The following is a 27,625-nucleotide window of genomic DNA, read 5'->3' on the forward strand; positions in this document are numbered from 1 at the left end:
TGATGCCTCACTGGAAAGATGACAGCCTTTACTGTGTTTCTGGCAATGAACGAACAGTTTCAGTCGCATGGAGCTCAGATTTGCTGTGCCTTGTAAAGAGGTGCCTGTCTAATGCTAGACAAAGTTAGCAAATGTTCATGGAGTTTCCAGATGCTCGGTCACCATTATCGTTCGGTAACAATACTGCCATCATTGAAAGGCATTCCTAAAACTTCAACATTAGGTGCTGCAGTCATTGTATTTTTGTAACCTTGCCCGACTAATCAGGTCCTCGGTGGCTTGCAGGTTGAATATTAAATTTATTTGTATTTCTAAATGCAGATTTGAACCAAGCTCATGAATTTCCACTGACTTGAGATCTCTTTCTGACTTGCTTTTTAAAAAGACAGTTGTCGTTGTGAAATTATAATTGGCTAGTCAGTGACAAATTGGAAGAAACACTTAAGGCATCGTTAGCCTTTAGTGGTGAGAGAGGAAGCAAAAGATAGTCAAGCGAGTTCAGGGAAAAGCTTTCATCTCACTTATTATCCTTCAGGGTTAAACTCTGTATTGACAGGTTGGGTTTCTTTCTGCGCAAGGTCTGATCTCTCCACAGAGCAAGTTAATAGGGAATGGGGCCCAACAAAGGCTGATTGATCCATTCTCTCATCAGGAGCATTTAGAAATGTAGCTCCTTTCTTTTAAGCGTAGCCCATTGCAACACCATAATGATGCTAACATGCTCTGTTGGAGAGAAATCCTTTTGTGACTTTTTTTTGTAATCTGTATTTATCTTCTGTGTGAAAGTAGTCTTTTTTACTTCTGACCCTTCAACAGTGTTGATATGAATAATCTTAAAATGGTCTTGGTACATCTATTTTAACCTGTCTACGTTCTGGATTTTTGGGTCTCGGCCCTGATGTAGATGGCATATTGTTTGTTTCAACACAGCCCTTAACAACATTTAAGTTTTTATTTATTCATGGGACACAGGCATTGCTGGCTGCCAGTATATGTTGCCCATCCCTAATTGTCTGAGGGCAGTTAAGAGGCCACCACATTTCTGTGGCCCTGTCACATGTAGGCCAGTCCTGGTAAGGACGACAGATTTCCTTCCCTAAAGGACATTAGTGAATCAGATGGGTTTTTCCGACAATGGGCAATGATTTTGTGGTTATTGGTAGATTCTCAATTCCAGATTTTTTTTTAAATTGAATTCAAATTCCACCATCTGCCATGGCAGGATTTGAACTTGGGTCCCCAGAATATTAGCCAAGTTTCTGGATTAATAGTCTAGCGATAATACCACTAGGCCATGCTCCCTCTAGTTTCCATTCACACATTGTATTTCATACCTGCATTGGTCTCCCCCCCAAAAAAAACATTTTGATAGCTCTAATCTTTTTCTAGTGTTCTTGTTCCTCTGTTCCCTTGGTGTTTCTTCCTGGCCACATCCCTTTTATTTTGTTAAAAAAAGAAACTGTCAGGAACTTCCTGCTGCTTGTGAGCAGAATGACCAGTTCAGACTGCTTGGAATATCAGAATATCCATCAGGTTTTACAATAATATTTTTGGAAAACTCCAGCTGTGCATCTCTCACATATAAGTTTCTGTGCAAAACAAATGGTTCAAAAGTATGAAGTGAGCTCTTTAAGCTCCTTGAGTTGATCCAACTGTTCAGACAGCAGCTTAGCTCATCCTAATTGTCAACATCGAAACAGAAAATGCTGAAAACTCCCAGCAGGTGAGGCCGTATCTGTAAAGAGAGAAACTGAGTTAACATTTCACGTTGATGACTTTGAGCATTTCCAACATTTTCAATTTTTATTTCAAATTTTCAACATTTACAGAATTTTTGCTCCTGTTTTGTCCTGCCAACATATTAACCTCTCCACTTGCTCTTCATTACAGTGTAATGCTATCATCGCAATCTTTCTGCTTCCATTATTTTTCTATCTGGTACTTTTATTTCTCAATAACTTGTTTCTCCTGACTTTTTTCCCCCTTAAACTGATTTTAAATTAAGGATTATTTCAAGGGAGGTTGGACAAGGTGTGTGTGAAATGTGTAAAATCCATGTTGTGCCAGGATTTGTGAAATTTTTCTTTTTATTAGATTTCCTGTAGACAAGTAAATAGGCTCATAGCTTTGTACAATGTCGCTTGTGAACATGGGGACACCAGGACCCACAGGAAAGTAATCATTTCCTGCCTGTAACCACAGACCTCAAGTACAGTGTCCTAATAGCATGTTGTGTGTTTCCATTTAGTGATAGAGGAGGCAGCTCTTTGTTGTGTGATTTAGTGGGACCTTTCAGCCAGACTGTTGTACTCCAAAAGATTTGCTACACATTTCAAAGTGTTTAGGTGTATTTACTCACACTCCAAGGCGGAGTTGGGGGGGGGGAATGGAGGCGGAAAATCAAAACTTAATCCACTAACTACACAACTGAACCTTTTTTTAGTGGTATATCAAGTTTGTTTTTGCTTTGAACCTTGCAACGCATTCAATGGTGTCTTTTCCGAAGTCTCTAATGCCACAAATTGGGGCTTACGCTGTCAACTTGATAAGCTTGCTTAAATAATTAAGTCCTGCCTTCAGCAATGTGCTAAAGTTCAGTATTGGCGTAAAATTACACGTACAAAATATCAAATCATTTTCTATGAACACAGTGCACTACTTTGTTATATTGGCTTCAATTTACAGATTTCAGATGCGTTTTAACTTGACAGCAACTTTTAAGTAAGAGTTCTGTTGCAAAGACTAAAAATGATTTCTCTTCACACTTCACAGCCTCTGCTATCCCAGATAATGGAAAGAAGGCTTGTTTAAAATTGAAAGTTCTCGTGCGACAATCAAGTAAGTTCCTTTGACAGACTTGCAAGGGTTGCTTTAGCGCATGCTTTATTGTAAGCACTGGTAAAACATTTTTTTCTCTTACTGTGTTTATCTTGTGTGGTACCTGTTCTGTACATAGTATTTATTTTATTTTCATTTTGTTTTCTTACTTTTCTTCACCAAGCTTTAATGGCAGTTGCTAACTTGTTGTTTCTGCAAGATTTCCATGGTTAAATCAAACGGACGACTTCAGCACTTTTGACATGTACACAAGGTGCAACAATTTAAAAAAAGAAAGAAAAACAGGGAAAAAGAGAAAAAATGTCACACTAACATATTTGGCTATTATTTCTATTTTTGTTATAGACAGCTGTTCGAAAACTGTAGGTGTACATGAAAGTGTTTTCGGTGCTAACGACAGAGTAGACAGTTCATTAGAACCAGCAGGTTAGTATGCTTAGAGAATCTTCTAACAAGTGCGTCTGTTCCCCCTCCCACTTTCTTATTGATCTTCTGTCACAGTTTGCATGCCGTGCATGGGTTCAGTGTTGAAAGCTTGTTCACCTGTCCCCCCCCTTTTTTTTGGTGGTGGTTTCATTGCTAACTTTCTTCTGTATGTATTGCAACAAAATGATACAATAATTCTTGCTTGGTGTACCAGATTTTTCTTATAGCCATTAACGAAAGGCATGTGACATGAAATGCATGTCATTTAATTTCGTGCAGTGCTGGATATTCTGCTTCATACAAATGTCGTGAGACAGGATATCCAGGAAATGGAATGCTTCTGCTGTCTTTTAACCGCTATGTTGCATTTGCTTTTCAAATAAATTGCCTTAACAAGGAAGGAGTTAAGTTAATATTTTCAGTGCTCTGATAAAACTACCTAACAAAAATAGGAGCATGCAATTCACTAATTTTATAATTAATACATGGGAGGGAGGGTTTGTCCAAAATTGAACGGGGTTGCACTTCTCATGTATTGCAAGAAATGTGTCCATGACAACTGGAAATAGTCACACTGTGACAGATGGCCCCCTCAGTTTGGTAGAATCCAGGCTCTTGTTTGCCTGCATCACTGCCTTGAACAGAAATACCAGGCCTGTCTGGAGCATATTTATGTGTCTTTTTGTATTCTTAATGTTGTCCTTTTCATTAAAGTCTGCCACCAACATTTATGTCTGAGTATTTTAGTTGTGTTAGTAACTCACTGCTGCTGCCAATATTTTAGCAAATCTAACATGAAAATTGATGCAACTCAATATTGCTGTTCATTTCATTATTGTGAAGTACTGAGCGGTACAGTGGGTTAGATCATTCACCTTTCACCCTTGGAATCTGGATTTAAATTCAGCCCAGATTGATGGGAGCATATTCTGTTCTCATTCATGCATTCTCTCTATCAAAGAGTTATATTGATGTGGTACTATCAATGACCGTAAGACATTCCAAAACACTTCCAATGTACATGAAGTACTTTTTGTAGTGTGCTCACTGTTTTAATGGAGAAAATGCACTGAGCAATTTGTGCATAGTATTATCTTGCAAACAGCAATGACACAAATGATCAGGTTGTCCGTTTCAGGATAAATGTTGGCCCAAAGTCTAGGAGAACTTCTTTAATGTCATGCTATCTTTTATGGCCACCTAACCAAATGGGGCCTCAGTTTATCATCCAGTCTTAAAGGCAATATCTCCTACTTTATAACACACAGCATTGCACTGATATATTAGAATCATAGAACCCCTACAGTGCAGAAGAAAGCTATTTAGCCCATTGGGTCTGCACCAACCCTCCAACAAAGCATCTTACCCAGGCCCACACCTGCCCTATCCCCGTAACCCCACACAATTAATCCCCCTAACCTACATATCTTGGGAGACTAAGGGGCAATTTAGCATGGCCATTCCATCCAATCTGCACATCTCTGGTCTGTGTGAGGAAACCCATCCAGACACATGGGGAATGTGCAATGTCACCCAAGGCTGGAAATGAACCCGAGTCCCTGGCACTGAGGCAGCAATGCTGATCACTGTGTCACCCTTCATGTTGATGGAAATTATCTGATTAAATCTCTGGATTGGGATTTGAACCCACAACCTTATGACTGAGAGGTGAGAAGGGCTACCAGAGGAAAGCCCCCTTTAATTAGAAGGGCAGTAATATAAATTGGCTCACTGCTGCAAGAGGAAAGCTGAATTTTACACTTAGATTGTGCATCATTAGCAGTCTTAGTGCTCAGGTTGCCATCAAGGATGGAAAATTGGGCCAGTTGTTGGGGATGCTTGGTCATCCCTTCAATCCCCAACATTTGGTCTTTTGTAAATGGAGGACACTTGTGGCTGTTATCACCACCACATCTGCTTAGGTGTGGATAGTGCAGCTGAACAGCTCAGTGTGCTTTCCTGGGTGAAAGGTGGTGATGGACCAGGAAGTGAGGAAATTTAGGGAATGTACATTGGACTTGCTTTTCAGGAGATTTTTTGAAAAGAAACAGTAAAGTAGGAAAATGAATGGTTTTGGAAAAAAGTTTCAGGAAGCAAGGGCAACATGGAAGAGAACACCAAGGTTGCACAAGAATCAAATTGGAATTGTGTTCCTTATAATAGAGAATATAGATTAATTTATGTAGAAAATGGAATGACAGGACTGGATTCACAAAAATCTTACACACCAAAATTCTAACTGTTTAATTATTCTGTCTTCTGGTGAATGCTTTGAAAGAACAGTGGATTTCCACTGTTAGCTGTAGTTAGTAACATCACAAATGGTACATGGAAATATTTTCTCTAGAAAATCAATCAAGATCTAATAGAACACGCTTACAGTGTTGCTAACTCGTAACAGCCATAGAAAACCACTTCCCAGGATCTCGCCCTCAAATTTTGGAAATAATTCTACCCAGTAAAGGCAAGATTTTAGAATTACGCAGCTTTCTGTGTAACCCTAAACACATCCTGTTATTTATTGTTGGTCAGATAAAATATACTAATTCAATTTAACAGACTTCTCAGACCATTGACTTTGACAAAGATCCCATTGTCCAGGAAAAGGATGCTAAATCCCTGTAACTGAAGTTTTTCCATTTACTATTTGTGTATTTGTAAGAATGAAAACAGTACCTCCCCACCCTAAGAACCAATAAATAATACCCTTGCAACTCAGAGACAAAACAGTGAACAGATCCTACGCTAATATTTTGGGTTCCACTTCCAGACACAGCAATAGAAACAGATTGTTGAAAGAATCTTGCAGCCAGCAATTTGAATTTTGCATTCTGTGCATCAAATGTAGAAGAATTGCATTATTTCCTCATTTACAAGCTAAGTTTGAATGAAGAATCAGACTCACTGTGCCATTCAGTTGTTGCCAATTTCTGTCTGGACACCAAAACAAAGTTTATTGTGATTATATTAGCAGCAACTCAGTGAGATGCTCTGTTGGTTTTCTCATGCAGTTGAATATATGTTTTTGCACAATAAGGAAGTACTAAATCTGATTTATTTTAAATACCTTCAAATAGTTGGAATGGATTTAATCTAAAATGGGTCAGATGAGCCCACTTTGCCAGCAATACACACTGTTCAATGTTAAAATCTTCAAATTTTTGATGAGAAAACCAAGAGTAGATGTGGCGCATGAAATTATTTAATTTTGATTGAACAAGCTGTTTAGAAATGAACAGCACAGCTCCCAGGCATTAAAAATCTCAGCTTGTGGGTTTGTGGGCTGAAATCTTGTGTTACTTGAAATATTAAATACTCATTAATGTTTCTTAATTGTCACTGCTTTTGGTTTCCCATTTTCCCAAGTTAATGAAAGACTTTGCAGTTTGAAAGCAATGGGAAATTTCAAGTGCAATGCAGATTGTTAGAGCATTCAGTGACGGGGTGGCAATGAAAATTATTTGCCTGAGGAGCTTGGCTGACCTATAATTGTGACTAAAGTTGTGCAGAGCATTCCTTCTGTTGTCATGAGTTGTAACTGTGTTGCTTCCTCTATTTATTCTCTCTACAGATGACACCATACATGAAGCTGAGCCATCACGTGGCGAGAATAATGCTCAGACGGCCAGGATATCCCCGCTACTTTTGGCGACTGTACTGTTCCTTTTCGTAACACTTTCAACATTGTAGTGTTCAAAAATCCAAGGAACCTCTGACACAGCATGGCTGGATCAGGAAACACCACAGATTCTGTAACTGCACTGTTGAGGAGGGGGAACATTCAGTTTATTCCAGACACAAGATTTATTTTCTGTCAGGAGAGTAGAGAGTGATTCAAGAGGGAAGATGTATCCAAACTGATAAACCCCCCAAAAAATGCCAAATTATATTTTGAGACTAATGATTCTTATTTTCCCTGTACATTTCTTCTTTCAAAATACCCCTAGGTGGTTTAGCTCTTGTCATCCAAGTGCAGATGAGAAACAGTAGTGGCAGATGCAGTCACTGAAGAATAAGAATGTTCAGCAGAAGCCCAAGAGGGTTTTACTCCTCCATGCAATATTTATACCTTCTCACTCAATACCGTAAGATGATCACGCAAAGCATCGAGTCACCGTGTCAGGACTTGAGGGGTGATATTACGAATAGATATAACCCCATCCCTCTCGGGAGTTATAATTGAACATGTGTCTGAAGGGAGAGTTTCTGTGCTCATGCAGTCGCTAACATTGTCTGTAATATTTTGTATTTTCCACACATTTCCTGTTCCACAAGCCCTCAGCAGGGCTTTGTATTTTTGTAGGAGATGTGTACACTGAATAAGCTTTGAAGAAATTGGGGAAGCATTACAGAACCGAAGAGTGGTGCAGTTAGCAATAGGCTACTAGCATTCTGCAGAACTATTTGCGAAACACAAATATAACAGTTAAAATTGTAGGTTAGAAATGCTGATGTCATTTGTAATATGGGTAATTTTCATGTGAATAAGGATAGATATTGGGCATAACTGATAATTTTGCAGTTTATTTTAACACTATGTTCTACAATTGAAAAAATAATGAACAAAGAATGTAAAAATACTGCATCCCCCCCCCCTCCCCCGACAACTGGATTGCAATCCAATTCTGTTAGTGATGTAACCATTGCATTATTTTGTTCTGAGCAGCTTTAGGCCACAGTTCGTTATTGGATATTATTAATTTTTGGCAGTTTAATCTGTTCCACAGTGGTTATTACCAATATATTTTAGTCAAGAATGGATTCATTATTAAACAAGTACTATTACACTCCTGGAGAATTCTAACAAGAACTGGATGCCCCTGATATCATGGAGGACATTTAAGACCAACTACTTTCTTGCTTGTTCGTTTTTTGGTTGCCTTTTTAAGCAGGGAAATAAGGATCAGTCTGTTCGGTGGATACTGTGTATCCTGTAATAGTCTATAACATTAGTGTTAGCTTAGTACATTGATTTGTACCTTCTTCGAGGGCAAAAAGAAAAAAAAACTTGTTTAAATTCTGTATTATTAGCAACCTATGATGTAAATAGTGTTTGATAAAGTATTAATTCCAATTCTTACATCTTTTATAATTGAAAACAATAGAATTTCTGGATTTGGTTGAGCAGGTTAAGCAAACAGATCTATGTTGGAAGATGTATTGCTACAGTACTGCGAGCTGTGTCAGCGAATCATGCAAACGCTACAGCGAACTGTCAGAACAAGGGGAGATAGAGTTGCAGCCTGCAATCTGCTTGTTATGTATGAGGAGAGGGAGAGCAAAAACTGTGACTTAACATTCAAATATTGGCCCTAAATGTATTGAAGCGATGTGGAACCCTGATCACAAAGGCCTTTGTGAAGGGCCATGTTGATCCTGAAAGTCGATCGATTTGTGTTCCTGGTTTTCTTTCTCTCCCAGAGATGGAGTGAGTGTTTTTATGGAAAGATCTTGCCAGTATCATTGTAGCATGCGCCTGGACCCGAGTAAGGGAAAAAAAATTGTCGGCATAGTTTTGTAAATTTCGCCTACTGTTTCTTCCCCCTTTTGTGTGGAAACAGCTCAGGCCGAGGCCAGAAATAGGGGTGTACTATACCTGTCAACAAGCAATGGCACTTCACTGACCTACCTTGCTATGTGGAATGGAAATGGTTCTATAAATTTTAGAAGCATAGAAATTAATCCACTCCCCCTTTATTCACTCCACGTAGATCAGCTGTTGCCTGCTTTCATCCAAGCCTTCATTGAACGGTGAATGGGTAAATCTGTTCTATTTGGCAACTCCGAGTTTTTCCCATGCATTCGCCCCCAAACTGCTCTGATGCGAGACGAATCTTCTTACAATAGCGTTGCTGCCATTGTCTGTACAGTTTAATAAATGCTGGCATGCTGAAGGTTACTCATGGAGTCTGCTAAATCTGTTTTAGATGCTTACTCTTGACACTCCGTTAGAGCCACTCATTGTGTGTGCGTCTGGATATTAGAGTCCAGTTCATTGTTGTCCTGTGCCTGTATTACCCTGCTCAAGAACCGCTTGAAAAGCAGATTCTCTGCACTTATTGAAGAGTGCTTTTTTGACTTGCTTATAAGAGGGGGGGAGAAAGCCCCTGTGGTCTGCTGCCATGTGGATATTCTATCCATCTGTTTGGTATATACACGTGTCTGAGCAACTATACATAAATCAAACTAAAGATGTTCATCATTATAAATAGTATGAATGTTCTGTGTCTTTGACCATTAAAAGTTTGAAAATATGTTTTAAAAGGCAGAAGTGCGTCTCATTCTTGCTATCCTAATAATCATAAAGGAAATGGCATGTCTATTATGAAATTGCACAGATCGTGTTGCCTTCACTGTCCCCTCTAACGAAATCCTGGAAGATACACTCAAAAGGTGCGGGAAAGAAAGATTTTAGAAAAATATTTTCTTAGGTTTTATCTGCATCTGGTTTGATAATCGAAACAATAACTTTTTTTAATTGCTTATCGACTGCAAACGGTCGAAATCTAGCTGGTTGTATAATCTGTAGATTCCGCAGACATGACATTCAAAAATGATCAGGGCGCAAAAGCATTTTAGTGAATTCCACTTTTAAAAACAATGAAACCCATACTATATAAGCGGGGAGAAAGTAAAACTTTCTTTCAATCCAGCTGGGACCAATAGCGTCCATTTAATCACAGCCGAAGCTATTGCCCGACTTGATGATTATTGCACAGGTTTCAAAAGCCCCAATAGGATGGTAATCGACTTTCTGCTATCTCTGGGTACTGGCCCTCGATGACTACTCAGTATGGCCTCTACCCATGGATTTACAACACCAAACTGACCCCACTTCTCCATAAAGGTCACATCAGGAGGGGAAGCCATCTGGTCGAGCGGGAATGGAATAATCGTTTTGGTACAATGCAGGGGCTTTTCTGAGTAAAGGAAAGAAGTTGACGTCGAACCTAGTTTGATACTTTATTTGCTATTGCTTCATGTTGCTCCATGAGATCAAAATAGAAAATGATCCAAGTCCCAGACACCAACATCTCTCCAACCTCCTTGCGGGATAAATAATAAAGGCAGGACAAATACTCGATACTGAAACAGAACTTAAGTGGACAAACTTTTTATATTCCACATTCATCATACATTTGTTATGATTTACAACTAGAGATTAAATTTGATCTAGGTATATAATAAAATCATGAGCTACTGAAATCATATCCTGTGCGGAGTGGGATTAAGTTATAGCTGCAATATTTTAACATGTAAAACTAACCCCCCAGCAGCTGTCTTGTTTCACACATAAAACCCCTGGTTGTTTTATAGTCCAGTGCACCACAGCTTTCTAATGTCGTTTTCAAATCCAGGGGACGCAATCTGTCCCCTTCAATTTACCAATGAAAGACCAGAAACACTTAACTATTCACGTTTATTAAACAGGTTGTTCTTTGTTTGGCATTTAGAACAGAGCTTGGCTGTTTAACGTTTGAAGTGGAAATTCGTTGGGAAATATGGAAAATTGGCCTGGTCGAAAGCTGCTCTTTAAATATTGCAATGCAAAGCTGACACATTTTGCAAAGAGGTTTTGACAAACTCTCACCAACAAGCCCTTTGAGATCACAGGGCGAATGTGTGATCTGTATTTGAGGTCAGAAAAGTCATGACTTGAAGAATGCATCGTCTTCAATCCTGATACCAGGACTGTATGAAAGGCAAACGTGAACAGCAGAGCCAAACCTCAATCACAAATCGAACTATTGGCCAAAAGGTATTTGGGTGCAACTTTGAGCACCGTTGATGGACACACATGCTGACAGTTCCCACTGCTATACGTTTTGAAGTGTGGATATGTCTTTCTCATTGTGCTAACTTTTATCACCTCCTTAATCTAACAAAATGAAACCATGCAGGACATTAATAAAGCCCGCTGCTAGGTTTTACTGTTGTGTCCCCCCACACACGCACATGCTGTCTGATCAGACAGATCATTGACTTTGGATCGGAACTTATTCAAATGCACACTGCATAGGCTGAAAGAAGATGTACATTTCATTTCCCGTCACGTATAGCAGCGTGGTGAATATCTTTCTAATGAACACAAACGGTGATTAGTTTCAGACATTGAAGGAATGTAATTTTTCAAATTGGTCCTTTTCACACTTCCCTCCAAAACCAGCCGGTCAGCATGGACTGTGAGCTCTTTTTTAACTTAAGATCAGGTAAATATTTGATTCTATCCCAGTTTCCCTGCAGTCATTTGATTTTTTTTTAATACAGGCATGATTCACACAAGTGCAACGTCGAAAAATTTCCCCATCAGGAACCATAGTTCTCAAACTACGATGAATTTAAGATAATTTGGCAAATTCTATTCTTCCAACATTTTGCACCGGGGAAGATTTCAACGCACAAATATCATTTATAATGTAGTTCTCGCAACTGTTGATTTTGATAAAAGCTGTAGCATTGAGTTTGCCTGAACCTTACAGCCATTCTAACGTGTGCTTATTGTCTAGATTATCAAAGTTATCCGTAAATTAATCTCAAATAAAACGTCCAAAAAGAGAAAAAATTTAAAATTACTTGCGCCAGTGTTGTTTCCAGACCAGTGTCCTTGTGAGTATGAGCGCCATCTCGCACCCTCCTCGCCCACCCGCCCCCACACACATTCACACTCTCTCTGTTTATCTTTGTAAATGTATGTTTTTGGTAGCCCAGTTGGAACTGAAACCTTCAAATCCCAGTAATTATCCCAGAGACGTGAGTCAGTCGGTTACTTTCAGCTGAGGTAAGAGAAACAAAAGAGCAAGGATAGAAATGCAAGGTAAATATCTCAAACGATAAGCACAGGCAAAGATTTATTTATTCAGGGGCCTATGTATAGATAAATAGACCGAATGTATATAAATACAGTAAGAGGACAGGAATGAATTAAATGTAAACATATACAGCCAAAGACTACACATAGAAGGGAAGTATAGGATAAGGTCAACCATTTCTGAAGATTCGTTTAATCAGATGTGTAGGAGCATTGGAGGAAACGTGATTACAATTGATTTACGTATTTGTTCAGGTGAAGTAAAACAGCGCGAATTCATGTCAATTCCATGTCATTTCACAGAAAAGTCCAGTCTACTGGAGAACCTTAAATGTAATTTATGCATAAATTGAGGCTTTATAGTCTGCCTGGGCTTAGATGTGGAAAATGCATATAATCATGCCAGCCGCAATGACATAATCCCATCTCAAATCAAAATCCGACATGAAAGCGTGTTTGTGCAAAAATTTGGACCAGTCGGAGGCGTAATGCCAACACGTAAAATTAGCTGAAGCTCCCGAGCATCACTTCTTGAGAAAGGTAATACGGGAGATGTTAGGCAAAGCAAACACCGCGGGGCTGGAATGCAAATAAATCATTTGATACACACGCCTTAGCGGGAGCTGACAAACAATGCAGACAGTGTGAGAGAACCCAGCGGCCAGTGAATGCCTCACAGGTCACCCGTCAGTTCCCCGAGTGCGATACAGCCGAAGATTTGGAGCGGATATCCTCCTGACCCCACCGTGATAAATCTCCTTGACCCGCTTTCAATCCTTTGCAGAGCACAGTCGAAGTTATTTAAATCCTGGATAAGGGATCACTTGAATAGTATTTAAAGAAGTCAGATTAAAACAGATTGCAGGATATCGAATCAATGGACGCGCGTTGAAATCGTTTCAGATTAACAATTCCCCTTCCCCCACTGGCAAACCTGTAGCGTTGATGGAGTCATTATCAACTCCTACTTTGCAGTCAATGGAGGGGGAAATAAACTTTTTAACGCGCGTCTCATATAAGGCAGAATCCAGTGTCAATGTCATAACTAGTTAGTGACAACAGGAGTAATAGTAACTGGTCCAGGGTGGCCCCCCAGCAAGCACCCTGCGCCTGTATATTGTTGATCTACTTCCTGGTTGATTGCCTTCCAAACAATCACATTTGTCGAGCCCCCGTTCCTTGCAAAGTTGCTTTTTAAATTCGTTCATGAAGTATGTGTGGTCAGCAAGGTGAACACTTATTGCCCATCCCTAGTCCCTTAAAACCTGAGAACACAGCAGGAATTCGGGGTTCACCTCATGATTAGATTCAACCCCCTCCAATGCGGGGGTTCAGACGGAAACAACAAGGGCGAAGAAAGAATTTTATCCCTTTGCTTATTTCAAATGCAAGATTAGTATTTTACTGGGGGCGCGGGGTGGGGGGGGGGGCGGAGGGGCGTATATTTCAAATATGAACACAACAGTTTCTGAAAATTAAGTTGAGCTAAAAAAGAGACTCGGCGTTAAATAAACAAGAATTCCTTTAAATTCTCGATTAGGCGCCTGTTTGATTTGTGATCTGCATCAGTTATCATCAACTATTAAAGCATCTTCATGTACATAAGTATCCTCAAAATGATATGTTACCTACACATTGTGTGGTTCCTTCTGGAATAGAAACTTCAGTGATGACATGTAGTTGTTCTACCAGACACAAAGCTTTCTGGATAGTGTATAATTCCCGAAGCAAACTCCCTATGGACACTTACAGTTTGATGTTTCCATCGCTTCCTTCAAATTCGGATCGGGGTCTCACAATGTCTGTGATTTATTAATTTAATATCTCATGGCAGAGACACCAAACACAAAAGTTTATATTAAGGAAATGGAAACCCAACGAAGAAGGTAATCTTGTTTATTGCCATTTGTAAAATATTCAGGCGTCTTGCTGTAAGGCGCATCCTAGCAGCAAACACCTTTCTAAATTTGTGACTTATTTCAGCGGGTCCAGCAAATTACCGAACCTATAGCTTTTTTAGGCTTTCAGTTCATCCATCAGGTTTGGATATCAGCTCATGAACATCAATTAAATTACTCAATTGTCGTGTGTACCTTCATTATCTCAGTTTTAAATACACATCATATGCACAATTAAAACACAAATTCTGATTTATAAAAAGTATTTTCCCATTGTCCCTCAAATTAAGTTTTCAGTTTGCACCAAAATTGCATCAAGCTCCTTTATGTCTTTTAGTTTTCTTTTGGAGTGAGGACATTTTTTAATGGGATTTCACTGATTGAAACCAATTTCCAAGAAAGCCAATCCCTGAAATCAGACCCCCCAAATCAGATTCTAATTCATCCATAAAGTAGTCTCCGAATCAACTCTCAAATGCAATCCCAAAGCAGACACTAAACAACATCAATGCCAATCCACAAATCATACCCCAAACCAGCCCTCAAATCACGGATTTTTAAAATGATCACAATCAGAAAGATTGTCCTAGGATACTTTCACATTCTGTAACTTTCCAAGTCAGATCCCAAATCTGCATCAGCAGCAGTCCCCAAATCAGATCCCAAAACAGTGTGAAAACCAGCCCCAAAACCAATCCATAAATCAGATCCCAAATCAAATCCCAAATCAATAGCAAGTCTAGATTCTAAATCAGATGCCAAATCAGTCTCAACTCACCCCCAAATCAGTAATAAGACATGTTCCAAAATCAGGCCCCAAAACGGATCCAAAATTAACACCAAATCCAGCCTTCAAGTCAGATCCCAATTCAGCACCAAAACCAATCTTCCAATCAGCAATGAGACATGTTCCCATATTGGACCCCAAATCAAATCCAAAATCTGCACCACAACCAGTCCCAAATCAGACCCCAAAAGAGATCAGAAATTAGCACCAAATCCAATCCCTCCTCAAATAAGACCCAAATCATCACCGAAATCAGTCTTGAAATCAGCACCAAAACCAATTCCCAAATAAGTAATGTGCTCACAAATCAGACTCCAGAATAACAACAAAACCAGTTCCCAAATCAATTCCCAAACAAGCACCAAAACCAATCCCCAAATCAGTAATGAGACATGTTCACAAATCTGACCCTATATTGATCTGAAATTAGCAACAAAACAGTCCCAAATCAATTCACAAATCAGCACCAAAATCAGCCCCCAAACCAGCCCCCAGTCAGCACCAAAACCAAACCCCAATTAGATTCCCAAATCAGCACCACAATCTGTCTCCAGATCAGATTCCAAATCACTACCACAACCAGTTCCCAAATCAGCACCACAACTAGTTCACAAATCGGATCCTAACTCAGCACTGAAACCAAACTCCAAATCAAATCTCAAACCAGCACCAGAACTAGTTCCCAAATCAAATCCCAAATCAGCAACTAAACCAATCCACAAGTCGAATCCCAAATCAGCACCAAATCCAGGCTGGACCTCTCGTACGACCTGCCACCACTGCCAGTGAGAATGGAGAACTTGGCTCTCAACCAAAACTCTAATTACTGCAGCAGGACTGCAGAATCCCAGCTGTGAGTGAGGTTGGATAATTCTGGCACCTGTTACCAAATCAGACCCTAAATCAGTACCAAAACTAGCCACAAATATCAATGAAGGAAGATTCAGTTTTTTGTAAAGCTATTTCAAAGGCTATTGACAAACAAAAGAACAAATCATTGTAAGCTATCTGATGAGAAACTTTAAGGTCAGACAATAATTAAACATAGAAAGTTAGCAATTTAAAATTTGTATCACATAAATTGCTCCAGAAACAGGCCAAGCCTGGAAGGACAACATGTTTAGCTGTACATTTTCAGTTCATCGAAGTAAAAACACATAATGAAAAGCTTCAAACAAGTCATTGTTATGTTTTACTGAAATCTTGGTGAATATTGTACCATTATGCTGACAGGATAGTTTCATTTTGTTTGTTCTCAGGATGTGTGTGATGCTGGCAAGGTCAAATATAATGTCCATCCTTAGTTGCCTTGAGCGTAGAGATTAGGCAACATGATAGGCCACAGATAATTCATTAGAAATCAGTTACATAACACGATTTACAGTTACATGTTGCCTGACTAAATACAGGTGGTAGGCTCTCTTTTACAAAACATTTTCATCTCTGGTTCTAGTTTGCAAACTGCCAGATGTATTGGAGCCAGTTTTATAACTTGCTATGGTAGGAATTAGAAGTGTTGACCTCTGGGTTGCTTCACTCTGGTAGATTTTTTAATTCACAGTTCACAGGGCCAGTAAAGAATTACACCTCATAAAATGACCCGAATCATAAGGATTGCCCAGGGGTATTTTCATCCGTAATTTCCTCCTTGTACAATATATCTCCTTTTTAAAGTTTTCAATTTCTTTTCTACATTCATATTTGACCTTTTTCCAACCTTGCACTAACAGTTTCCATCTCGTCCCTCCAGTTTCTTATGATTTTTGAGGTGCAGTTTTCTTCCTGACCTTTGATTATTTTCATGGTCACAAGGTCAGAAGTGTCTTATTACTTGTTTGCTGCAATATTTGTTTTAGTTTCCACATTAAGCCTTTCCTAATGCATTTATTTCAATGGTCTGAGGCTCTTGGCCTCATGGACCAATTAGGAATGAACATGAAGCCTTGGAATGGGCGAAGGGTGCATATAAAATGTAAATACAAATGTTTAATCTGCATATGTTGCCAATTACAGTCAGATGAACACAAGAAATAGCAGCCAGAGTAAACAATATGGCCCATCGAGCCTGCTTTGTGATTCAATCTAATCATGGTGGATCTTGAGCTTCAACTACATTTTCCTGTTCACATCATATATCCCCGAGAGACCATAAATCTGTCTACCTCAGCCTTAAATGTGTTAAATGATGGAGCATCCATACCCCTTTAGGTAAAGAATTCCAAAGGTTCATAATGCCTTAAGTGAAGTAACTTTCCTTAGGCTCTGTCCTAAACGATTGATCCTTTATCCCAATGTTCCCAATTCCCCGATCAGTGGAAACAAATCATGGAACCCCACAGTGCAAAGGAAGCCACTCAGCCCATCAAGTCTTCACTGACTTTTCGAAGGAATATCTTGCCTTGACCCACCCCACCCTTTCCCTGTAAGCCTGTGCATTCACTATCCACCTAATCCATCCAACTCACACATCTTTGGGCTTTAATGGGGAATTGAGCATGGCCAATTCACCTAACCTAAATCTCCCAGCATCCATGGAGCCCCTTCAGAATTTTGTCAGTTTCAATGATATCACCCCTTATTCTTCTAAACTCCGAAGACTATGGGGGAGTTTCTCCCAGAAAAATTATGTGTTGAGTTTACATGGAAACAGGAGCAACACTGACTGGTTTCTTTTGTGTGTTTTTTAAAATGAATCTCCCATAATCTGAACTTGGCAGAGACTCCCAGCAGGAATTCACTCTGAAATTCAGTGGGTTGGACCTATTTCCACGAGAGGCCAGTAGTAAAGTGCTGAGTTGGCCATGGTGCATGCGCTGACCTATCAGTGCTGGGATCGGTGCATGCACACTGCTGGCCTCCAGATTGCTGGCCAGCCCCATAGGCCTCCATCACTGTCCTTCCAATCCCCTGCCCACCCTAATCACTGGTCTCCCGGACTTCTTGGGGTGAGCCCCAATGTCCCCCTGCCCCTTGCAACCTGATCTCCACAACCACTCTCACCCCCAGCAGTCCTGAACACCCTCCGGGCAGTCCCAAGCCCCCCCTTGCAGTCCCGAGCTCCCTCCCACAGCCCTGACTCCCCCAGCAATCCTGACCTCCTTGGCAGCCCTCACCCCCCTCCCCCACATCCGGATGGCCAGCCCCGATCACCCCCTTCGCTCCGTCTTCCAGCGATCTTCTGGCAGAGTGACAGCAGGCCCCTCCACCCCCACCGATCTCCCCCATATACGTCTTCCAAATAAGCACTGCCTCCTCTGGCCCTGCCCTCTTGATACTGCCCGATGCCCATTGAGCATTGCCAGTTTGCCCCTTGGGCAGTACCAAGAGGCCAGGCAGGCACTGCCTAGGAGCTTCACCCCCTTGTCCCCAAACTCATGGGTGGCCTCAATGGCCTCTCTTCCCTCCAGTGAGATTGGTCCGCCTGTTGCTCATTAATGGGGAACATAGAATATAGAACACTACAGCACAAAAAGGTCCTTCAGCCCACAAGTTGCGCCGATCATATCCATACCTACCAGGCCATAGAACTATCTGTAACTCCCAATCCCATTAAATCCCATGTACTCATCCAGAAGTTTTTTGAAAGACCCCAGCGAGTTCGCCTCTACCACCACCAACGGCAGCCGATTCCACTCACTCACCACCCTCTGAGTGAAAAACTTACCCCTAACATCTCCTCTGTACCTGCTCCCCAGCACCTTAAACCCATGTCCTCTCGTAGCGACCATTTCAGCCCGGGGAAATTGCCTCAGAGAATCCACCTTATCTATTCCTCTCAACATTTTATAAACCTCTATCAGGTCGCCTCTCAACCTTCGTCTCTCCAGGGAGAAGAGATCTAGCTCCCTCAACCTATCTCATAAGGCATGCCTCCCAATCCAGGCAACATCCTTGTAAATCTCCTCTGCACCCTCTCAATAGCTTCCACACCCTTCCTGTAGTGAGGCGACCAGAACTGTGCACAGTACTCCAAGTGGGGTCTGACAAGGGTCTTATAAAGTTGCAGCATTACCTCCTGACTCCTAAACTCAATCCCTCGATTAATGAAGGTACCATACGCCTTCTTGACCACATCCTCCACCTGCGAGGCTGATTTAAGAGTCCTCTGGACCCAGACCCTAAATCCTTCTGCTCCTCAACACCGCTAAGACTCCTACCCTTGATATTGTACTCCTTCATCCCATTGGTCCTGCCAAAATGGACCACTACACATTTATCCGCATTGAAGTCCATCTGCCATTTCTCCACCCAGTCTTGCATCCTATCTATGTCGCGCTGCAACTTCTGACATCCCTCCAGACTATCCACAACACCACCAACCTTCGTATTGTCGGTGAACTTACCTACCCACCCCTCCACTTCCTCATCCAGGTCATTTATGAAAATGACAAACAGCAAGGGTCCTAGAACAGATCCCAGGGGCACTCCACTGGTGCCCGACCTCCATGCAGAAAAACGAGGAGTAAACCCCACTGGAAGGAATCACTCCTGGCAGTGTTGGGAGACTTCAGTCCCAGGCCCTCTAATAGGATGGAAATAGTGATTAAAAATTTAAATTACTCCTAAAAACTTCACTCTGGAGATGCGTGGAGGCCTGAGTGGCCAGCAGGGAACCCAGTAAACAGCCTCTGCTGATATTTCCTGGCCCGTTGTGCTGTCAGAGCAGTGCAGCGAACTGAGAGATTTGCCCTCTATACAAATCCAACTTACTTTGTCTCTCATCATCGGAAAAGCCCCTCGCTCCAAGGACCAATCAAGTGAACCTTTGCTTTAATGTAATTATACCCTTTCTTAAATGTGGAGGCCAAAACTGCACACAGTACTTCAGACATGGTCTCTCCAAAACCTTGTGAAACTGTGGCAAGACTTCTTTAGTCTTGTACTCCAGTCTCCTTACAATAAAGGCCAACATATCATTGCTGTCCTAACTGTTTGCTGCATATGCATGCTAACTTCCTGCATTTCAAAGTCTTTTTGAATATCAACACTTACAAGTTTTTTACTTTTTACAAAATATTCTGTTTTTTTATTCTGTTGACCAAAGTGAATAATTTCATACTTCACTATATTATTCCCCATCTGCCATCATTAGATCTCAGAATTCTAAGTTTTTTTCTGACTTTTCCACCAATGAGAATTTGATTTGATTTATTATTGTCACATGTATTAGTATTGTTTCTTGTGTGCTACACAGACAAAACATACCAAATATAGAGAAGGAAAGGAGAGAGTGCAGAACGTAGTGTTACAGTCATAGTTAGGGTGAAGAAAAAGATCAACTTATTTCATAAGAACATAAGAACATAAGAAATAGGAGCAGGTGTAGGCCATCTAGCCCTTCGAGCCTGCCCTGCCATTCAATAAGATCATGGCTGATCTGTCGTGGCTCAGTTCCACTTTCCCGCCCTCTCCCCATAACCCTTAATCCCCTCTCTTATCAAGAACCCATCAACCTGCTTCTTAAAAATATTTAGCGAGGCAGCCTCCACCACTTCAACGGGCAGAGAATTCCAGAGATTCACCACCCTTTGAGTGAAGAAGTTCCTCCTCAACTCCGTTCTAAACCGCCTCCCCTTTATCTTGAGGCTGTGCCCCCTAGTCCTACTGTCTTTTTTGAGCGGGAAGAGTCTCTCCACCTCTATCCTATCCATCCCATTCATCATCTTATACGTCTCAATGAGATCTCCCCTCATTCTTCTAAACTCTAACGAGTACAAGCCTAGTTTATTCAGCCTCTCCTCATAGCTCAACCCCCTCAACTCCGGTATCAGCCTAGTAAACCTCCTCTGCACTCCCTCCAAGGCCAAAATATCCTTGCGCAGGTGCGGCGCCCAAAACTGCACACAGTACTCCAGCTGCGGCCTCACCAATGCCCTATACAGCTGCAGCAAGACCTCCCTACTTTTATATTTCGAGGTAGATCCACTCAAAAGCCTGATGGCAGCAGTGAAAAAGCTGCTTTTGAGTCAATTGCTATGTGATCTCAGACTTTTGTATCTTTTTCCTGATGGAAGAAGGTGAAAGTGAGTATGTCTGGAGTTCATGGGGCCCTTGATTATGCCGGCTGCTTTTCCAAGGCAATGGGAAATGTAGACAATGTCAATGGGTGGGAGGTTGGTTTGGGTGATTGACTGGGCTTCATTCATGACCCTTTGTAGTTTCATGCAGTCTTGAATGGAGCAGAAGCCGTTTCAATCTGTGATACAACCAGAAAGAATGCTTTCTTTGGTGCATCAGTAGAAGTTGGTGAGAGTTGTAGCAGACATGCCAAATTTCCTTAGTCTTCTGAGAAAGTAAAGGCATTGGTGGGCTTTCTTAACTATAGTATCAACGTGGAGGGACCAGGACAGGTTGTTGGTGATCTGGACATCTGAAAACTTGAAGCTCTTGAACATTTCTACTTCGTTCCCATTGATGTAGACAGGGGCATGTTCTCCACTATGCTTCCTGAAGTCAATGATTATCTCATTTTGTTGACATTGAAGGAGAGATTATTGTCATCATACCAGTTCATCAGATTCTCTCTCTCTTTCCTGTACTGTATTGTCTTGTTATTTTTGGGATCTGACCCACAACGGTGGTGTCATCAGCAAACTTGAAAATTGAGTTGGAGGGGAATTTGGCCACACAGTCATAGGTATATAAGGAATATAGTAAGGGGTTGAGAACATAGCCTTGTGGAGTACCCATGTTGAGGATGATTGTGGAGGAGGTGTTGTCTATCCTTACTGACTGCATTTTGTGGGTGAGGAAGTCTAGGATCCAGTTGTATGGGGAGGAGTTGAACCCCAGGTCATGAAGTTTTGAGATGAGTCTCATAGAAATAATGGTGTTAAAGGCTGAGCTGCAGTCAATGATTAGGAGTCTGATATAGGTGTCTTTGTTATCCAGGCTTTGTGCAGGGCCAGGGAGATGGCGTTGACTGTGGACCTGTTGTGGCAATAGGCAATCTGTGTCAATAGTAGGACAACAATAAGAGTAATTAATTCCAAACCTTTAGTCCTACAAAGCTTAAATGTGACAAACTAATGAGTAAGGAATAAAAGTGCAAACTGAACTGAATTGCTTGAGTTTCATATACAGATTGCAAAGACTTTGACAAAGCAGCTACCAACCATAGCCATGGCTGGACATCTTCATAAAGTTCACAACACCCATTTGTGCCTTCATTTTCTGCCCTCGGTTGCTCCCTCCTCTCTTGCTGCTGCAACTCTATGATCTCACATATGATCCAGAGTCACAGATCACCCTTTCTCCCAGCTTTCCTTCATTTTCAACCGGGAATAATAAAAACATGCAAATAACATTTGGATCATAAAACTCTTCACTGTTGAATTTCTTTTCAGTCAGAAGTTAAGCTTCTTCCCTGCAGTTTTCACTGGCGCTGCAAGGCCACAACTCTCTACACAACTATCCTTGTCTCCCTCGTCTGACAGCTGCTTAAGACTTGCACTGTCCGGAACTGTTAGATCAGCTCAGTATTCAAACAGCCGATATTAAGGCATAGCTGATGCAGCTTAACAAGTTTCCACTTTTTTGTGTGCTCAACCCGCCCTGACAGGAAAAATTCCTGCCCTCATACCAAAAATGTTGCATTAACAACATGTGAGTGACGTGCCTTCAATCTTTGTGTGATTTTCTTTTGACAAAATACTCACTGTATATGGGAGGTTAGTTTACCAATGGTTCCATGAGCTCCCTTAATGTTTATTCATGGTGACTGCACATGAGCGCTTACTAGCACAGTTACCTTTTTCAATAAAAACATTCGGATTACAAAACCCTTTCTTGGAACCTGGGATTAGTGAAATCTAAACTTTATTTTAAATTTAGGATTCTGATTATTTTGTTTCCAGCTTGGGACTGTGGCTGTAAGCTTTGGAATTACGTTGAACACTGTTTCTATTGACTTACAATAGTTCTGAGGTTGAAATAGCCTTGTTTTAATTGTATACATTTGCTTTCTTCTGTTTATGTTCAATTTTTCCAATGCTCCTCTCACTGTTCCTCAAGATCCACATCTGGTGTATAGGATTCGTAGCCCTGCACTTTGAAACCCTTTTCCTCAATCTCTTTGCCTTGCTACGCTCATTCCCATCTTCAAAGACTTCTTGTTATCTACCTCGCTCAGGCCCTCTCCTCAGGCCCCTTTCCTGAGGCCCCGCTCCTCAAGTGCCCTCTCTTCAAGCATCTCGCATTGGGGCCTTCTCCCCAGGAGCCCTCTTCTGAGGTGCCTCTCCTCAGGCACCACTGCCAGCTTAGTTTTTGCTCCTTCCTTTGTGAAGGTTTTGGGATATTTCACTTTTGAGAAAGATGGCACATTAAATTGCAAATTTGGTGTGTAGACTTTTTATTTTAGGATGGGGGGTTAAATTATTGTAGCATAATTTTAAGTTTTACTATATAATCAGGTTTTGGAATTAGGATGAAAATTATGACAGAATTAGACTCCAATGCCAGCTTCAAATCGAACGAACCCTAGGCCATTAAACTAGCAAGAACAGGTTTGTCTGTGTAGGCAGGCCTGCATTTTTACGGGCCACTTGGTTTGATACACTGTTTGTTTTCCCCCGCTGAGTTTAATTGTCAGCTCCTCATCAGACTGTAAAACCGATAACCTCTGCGATACTGACACAACGAGAAAGCCATCCCAAGCAATGACCTCATTTTGACGCTGGATAACTCAAGCCTTTAGCAAGTCAACTTTCATTGTCCCACTCTCAAATAAATGGGCCGAGCCATTCTCTGTTGTGCTTTTAGATTTTATTTGCATATTTCAAGCTGTGGTTTTAATACATGCAACTTGCAGCCTTAGACCAACAAGAATGTGGTTTGAAAACAGGCTGCTCCAACCTGCACCAGACCTTTCATAAACCAGCAAGGAAACCGTGGTGAATTATCCCCAGTAATACTCTCAAAACCACCACTTCAAATGTTAAAGGCATACTGCCGTACTAAAACATTACATTTGCTGAATGATTCAGTTTAAGCAGGTCAGATTGGGATAAAACCTCTTAAAAATAGTTAAAGAGTCACAGGCAAAATGGCATTCTCTTAAAGTGGTACATTTCAGAGTGTGATTTTGACTTACAAAGACTTGCTTTATCATTTGGTACTGATTTGGTCACTTTAGTTTAGATGTACACACATTCTCTTAATAAGAAACTTCAATAAGCTGTAATAGTAGCAAAATACCATGGACACTGGAAATCTGAGTTAAAAACAGAAAACGTTAGAAAAACTCATCAGGTCTGTCAACATCTGTGAAGAGAGAAATGGAGTTAACAGTGCTAACAGAGCTGCTGGGTTTTGCAGTAGTTTCTGTTTTTATTTCAAAAAGCTGCAAGCCATTATCAATGCTGGTGTGTGTGTGTGTGTGTGTGTGTGTGTGTGTGTGTGTGTGTGTGTGTGTGTGTGTGTGTGTGTGTGTGTGTGTGTGTGTGTGTGTGTGTGTGTGTGTGTGTGTGTGTGTGTGTGTGTGTACTTTCCACATTCATGAAGATGACATGTGGGAATAGATAAGTGTTTGACAAAAGGTTTAATCATTTGTTCACAAATACACAACAAGCACAAATTTATTATCGTCTTACTGACATGTGACAACACTGAGCTGAAGCTGAGGAAGAAATGTTTGCTTGTTGAATACAGACAATGCTCCTCAATAGCATCTTTCTTTACAATCCTCATAGATGTGATGTGTATTCTTTTAACAAAAAACACAATTTTTTGTTAATGATGATTTTTGTGTTTTATTCAGTGCTAAATTTGTGTTTGTTGTGTACTTGTGAACAAATGATTAAACCTTTTGTCAAACACTTATTTATTCCCACATGTCATCTTCATGAGTGTGGAAAATACACACACGCACACACACATCCGCATTGATAATGGCTTGAACCTTTTTGAAATAAAAATAGTAGACCATTCAACCCCTTGAGACTACTTGCTATTCAATAAGATCATGGCTGGTTTGACTGCCCCACTTGCCTGTCTTCCCCATAACTCTTGATCCCCTTGTAGATCAAAAATCTGTTCAACTCAGCCTTGAATGTATTCGATGACCCAATCTCCACTGCTCTCTGGGGAAGAGAACACCGAAGACTATTGGTGCTCTAAGAGAAGAAATTTCTCCTTATCTCCATCTTAGATGGGAGATCCTTTATTTTGAAACTGTGCCCCTTAATTCTAGACTTCCCACAAGAGGAAATATCCTCTCAGAATCTGTTCTGTCAATTCCCCCTCAGAATCTTCTGTGTTTCAATAAGTCCACTTCTCATTCTTCTGAACTCCAACAAGTACAGGCCTAACCTACTCAGTCTTTCCTCATAAGACAAGCCCTTAGTCCAGGAATCAGACTAGTGAACTTTTATGAACTACTTCCACTGCAAGTATGTCCTTTCCACAACTATATATTGTACTTTAGGTGCGGTCTGATAAATGTGGGATTATGGCAACATTTCCCTACTCCTAATTCACCCCTTGCTGTTTAGATCAGCATTCTGTTTGTATTCTTGATTATTAATTATACTACCGTGCTGACTTTTATTTGCGATTCATGTACAAAGCCTCCTAGGTGCCTCTGCACTACTGCATTCTGCAATCTCCCTCCATTTAAATAAAACTCTGCGGCTGTAATTTTACCAGCCCGCTCACCATGGGAGTCAGTGCGAGTGACGGGTGGACCATGGAAAGGTCCATTGACCTCGGGCAGGATTTTATGGTTTCGGGATGGGTGAGGTTGTAGGATCCCATCCTAGATTTCTATTCTTCCTGCCAAAGTAGACAATCTCACATTTTCCCACATTGTACTCCATCTGGCAATTTTTCTGCTCTATTACTTAGCCAATCTATATTCCTTTTCAGACAGCTAGAAATCTCTGTGGTAATATGACAGTCCTCTATCCATTATTATAATGACTAACATTAACCCATTGAAAGTAACTGGGCCAACACCTGTATGAATGAAGCAAACACTTTTGGCAGGTTGTTTGACGCAAGGGTTTCCCACGATCTTTTTTCCATCTTTACAATTGGATCTCTGTGTATGAGGGAGGGGCAAGTGGAAGCTGGTTGGGCAATGAAGGCAGGGGTAGGGGTGGTATTTGTCAGTATGAGAAAAATAATGTTATTAATTTGCCAAAAAGAACAGAATAACTATTTACAATTACCTGTTCGCAGATGACAATAAACTACTTCTTGCAACATAAAATACATCAATTTAATAAGATTTAAAAAGTTGTACATTTACCTTGAGCTTCCCTATGTTTCAGTGTGTAAGTAAAGGAAGTTGTATATTACAATCATGGGCAATAGGCTGATTCACCGTTCTCTATTATGTTGTCCATTCCTTGGAGTGATGGGGCTGCTACAATCAGTGTTCAATGACCCTGAGGTAGGGAATGGGAAAAAATACAGTTGAAGTTCCAGCTCCAGCATTTCCTTATTGTCATGTTCTTCATGTGCCCAAGTGATGTAAATGTAAATGATTTAGCATGTGAGGAGTGCACAGTAACCTGTCATACAATCTAAAACATCTATTTTGGGGTGGGAATGATGTGGCCTCATATCATTCAGTGAATCATTTCATACATTCCACCAGTTCATGACATTTATTATGTAAATATAGTTTAATCTTCTTAACTTGCAGATGTGCTGGGGCACTGCCTCGTATGTCACGGATAATAATGAAGCATTCAGAAATTCTAACCTGAGTTATGGATAGAGAGATGTTAATCCGTTGATTCTTTGGTCCTTAACACAGTGTTGAATTTGCAGATGGCATTCTTGGCTTCTGTCGCAGTGGCATTTACAGCAGTGGGATCCATATCAGTAGATTTTTACAACAGTGAGTTTTGCAGCAGTGAATTTTGTCAATGGAGTTGATAGAGTCTGGATTTATGGCCACGGGGCTTATAGCAAAAGGGCTCATAGCTGTGAGGAGCTAAGAGCAATGGAGTTGGCAGGAGTGAATTTTATAATAGTGGCTTTATAGGAGAAAACGGAACAGTGTTATGATATTCAGCCCTTCAAGTCTATTTTGCAATTCAATTTGATCATGGTTGATCTTTATCTTAACTGCATTTATCCACCTTAGTCCGTAACTGTTAATACCTCTGTCTAACAATTTTTGAAATTTTCAACTGACCTAGCCTCAACAGCTTTTTTAGGGAGAGGATTTCAGATTGACACTACTATTTCATGTTAAGTGCTTCCTGACATCAACCCTGTGCTGCTAAGTTCCAATTTTCATAATTGGCTTCCTTCTGGTCTCCTCCTCCAAAGGAAATAATCGCTATTTGTCTTGTCAATACTGTTAGACAAATTTTAAACGTAAGGAAATACAAGGTCAATTTGCGTAACCTGTCCTCGGAACATAAAACTTGTAGCGTCAATATAACTCCAGTGAATCTGTGCTGCACCTTTTCCGATGGCAATATATCCTTTCTGAACTGTGGAGCCCAGAACAGAACATTGTCCCCAGATGTGTTCTGGCTGGAGTTTTCTATAACTTAATTTCTATGCCTTTGTATTCCTGTTCCTTTGAGATAGAAGCCAATTTTTAACTTTTAAATTATTCTTTGTGCTAGTTTACTAGCTTTTAGTGACTTCTGCACTTGGATCCTAAATTTCATTCTTCTTTCACAATTCCTAGCAATTTAGAAAACACTCTGAGCCACCCTTCTTAGGTCTAACATGCATATTCTCACACTTTCCAATATTGAACACTATTTGCCACAGTTTAACCCACACATTTTGTTTAAGTTTATTTATTAGTGTCACAAGTAGACTTACATTAACACTGCAATGAAGTAACTGTGAAAATGTCCTAGTCACCACACTCTGATGCCTGTTTGGGTACACTGAGGG

At 40.7% G+C, this 27,625-nt stretch overlaps 1 protein-coding gene across 5 annotated transcripts in view; it reads left to right on the forward strand.

Annotated features, from left to right (window-relative positions):
• The window catches only part of efna5b (ephrin-A5b), a 204,586-nt gene extending 195,058 nt beyond the window's left edge, over positions 1–9,528 (forward strand). For 4 of the 5 annotated variants that reach the window (XM_080189044.1, XM_080189045.1, XM_080189049.1 and 1 more), the window contains 3 exons: positions 2,773–2,838; positions 3,184–3,264; positions 6,836–9,528. In XM_080189044.1, coding sequence (XP_080045170.1) covers positions 2,773–2,838; positions 3,184–3,264; positions 6,836–6,954 — 266 coding nt within the window. In that variant the 3' untranslated portion in view covers positions 6,955–9,528. The remainder of the gene's footprint in view (positions 1–2,772; positions 2,839–3,183; positions 3,265–6,835) is intronic. The other variant, XM_080189047.1, reaches the window with a different exon arrangement.
• The last annotated feature ends 18,097 nt before the right edge of the window (positions 9,529–27,625 follow it).

The sequence above is a fragment of the Carcharhinus amblyrhynchos genome, chromosome 5 (genome assembly GCF_965287045.1).
Source record: "Carcharhinus amblyrhynchos chromosome 5, sCarAmb.v2.hapA, whole genome shotgun sequence".
NCBI classification, from domain to species: Eukaryota; Metazoa; Chordata; class Chondrichthyes; order Carcharhiniformes; family Carcharhinidae; genus Carcharhinus; species Carcharhinus amblyrhynchos.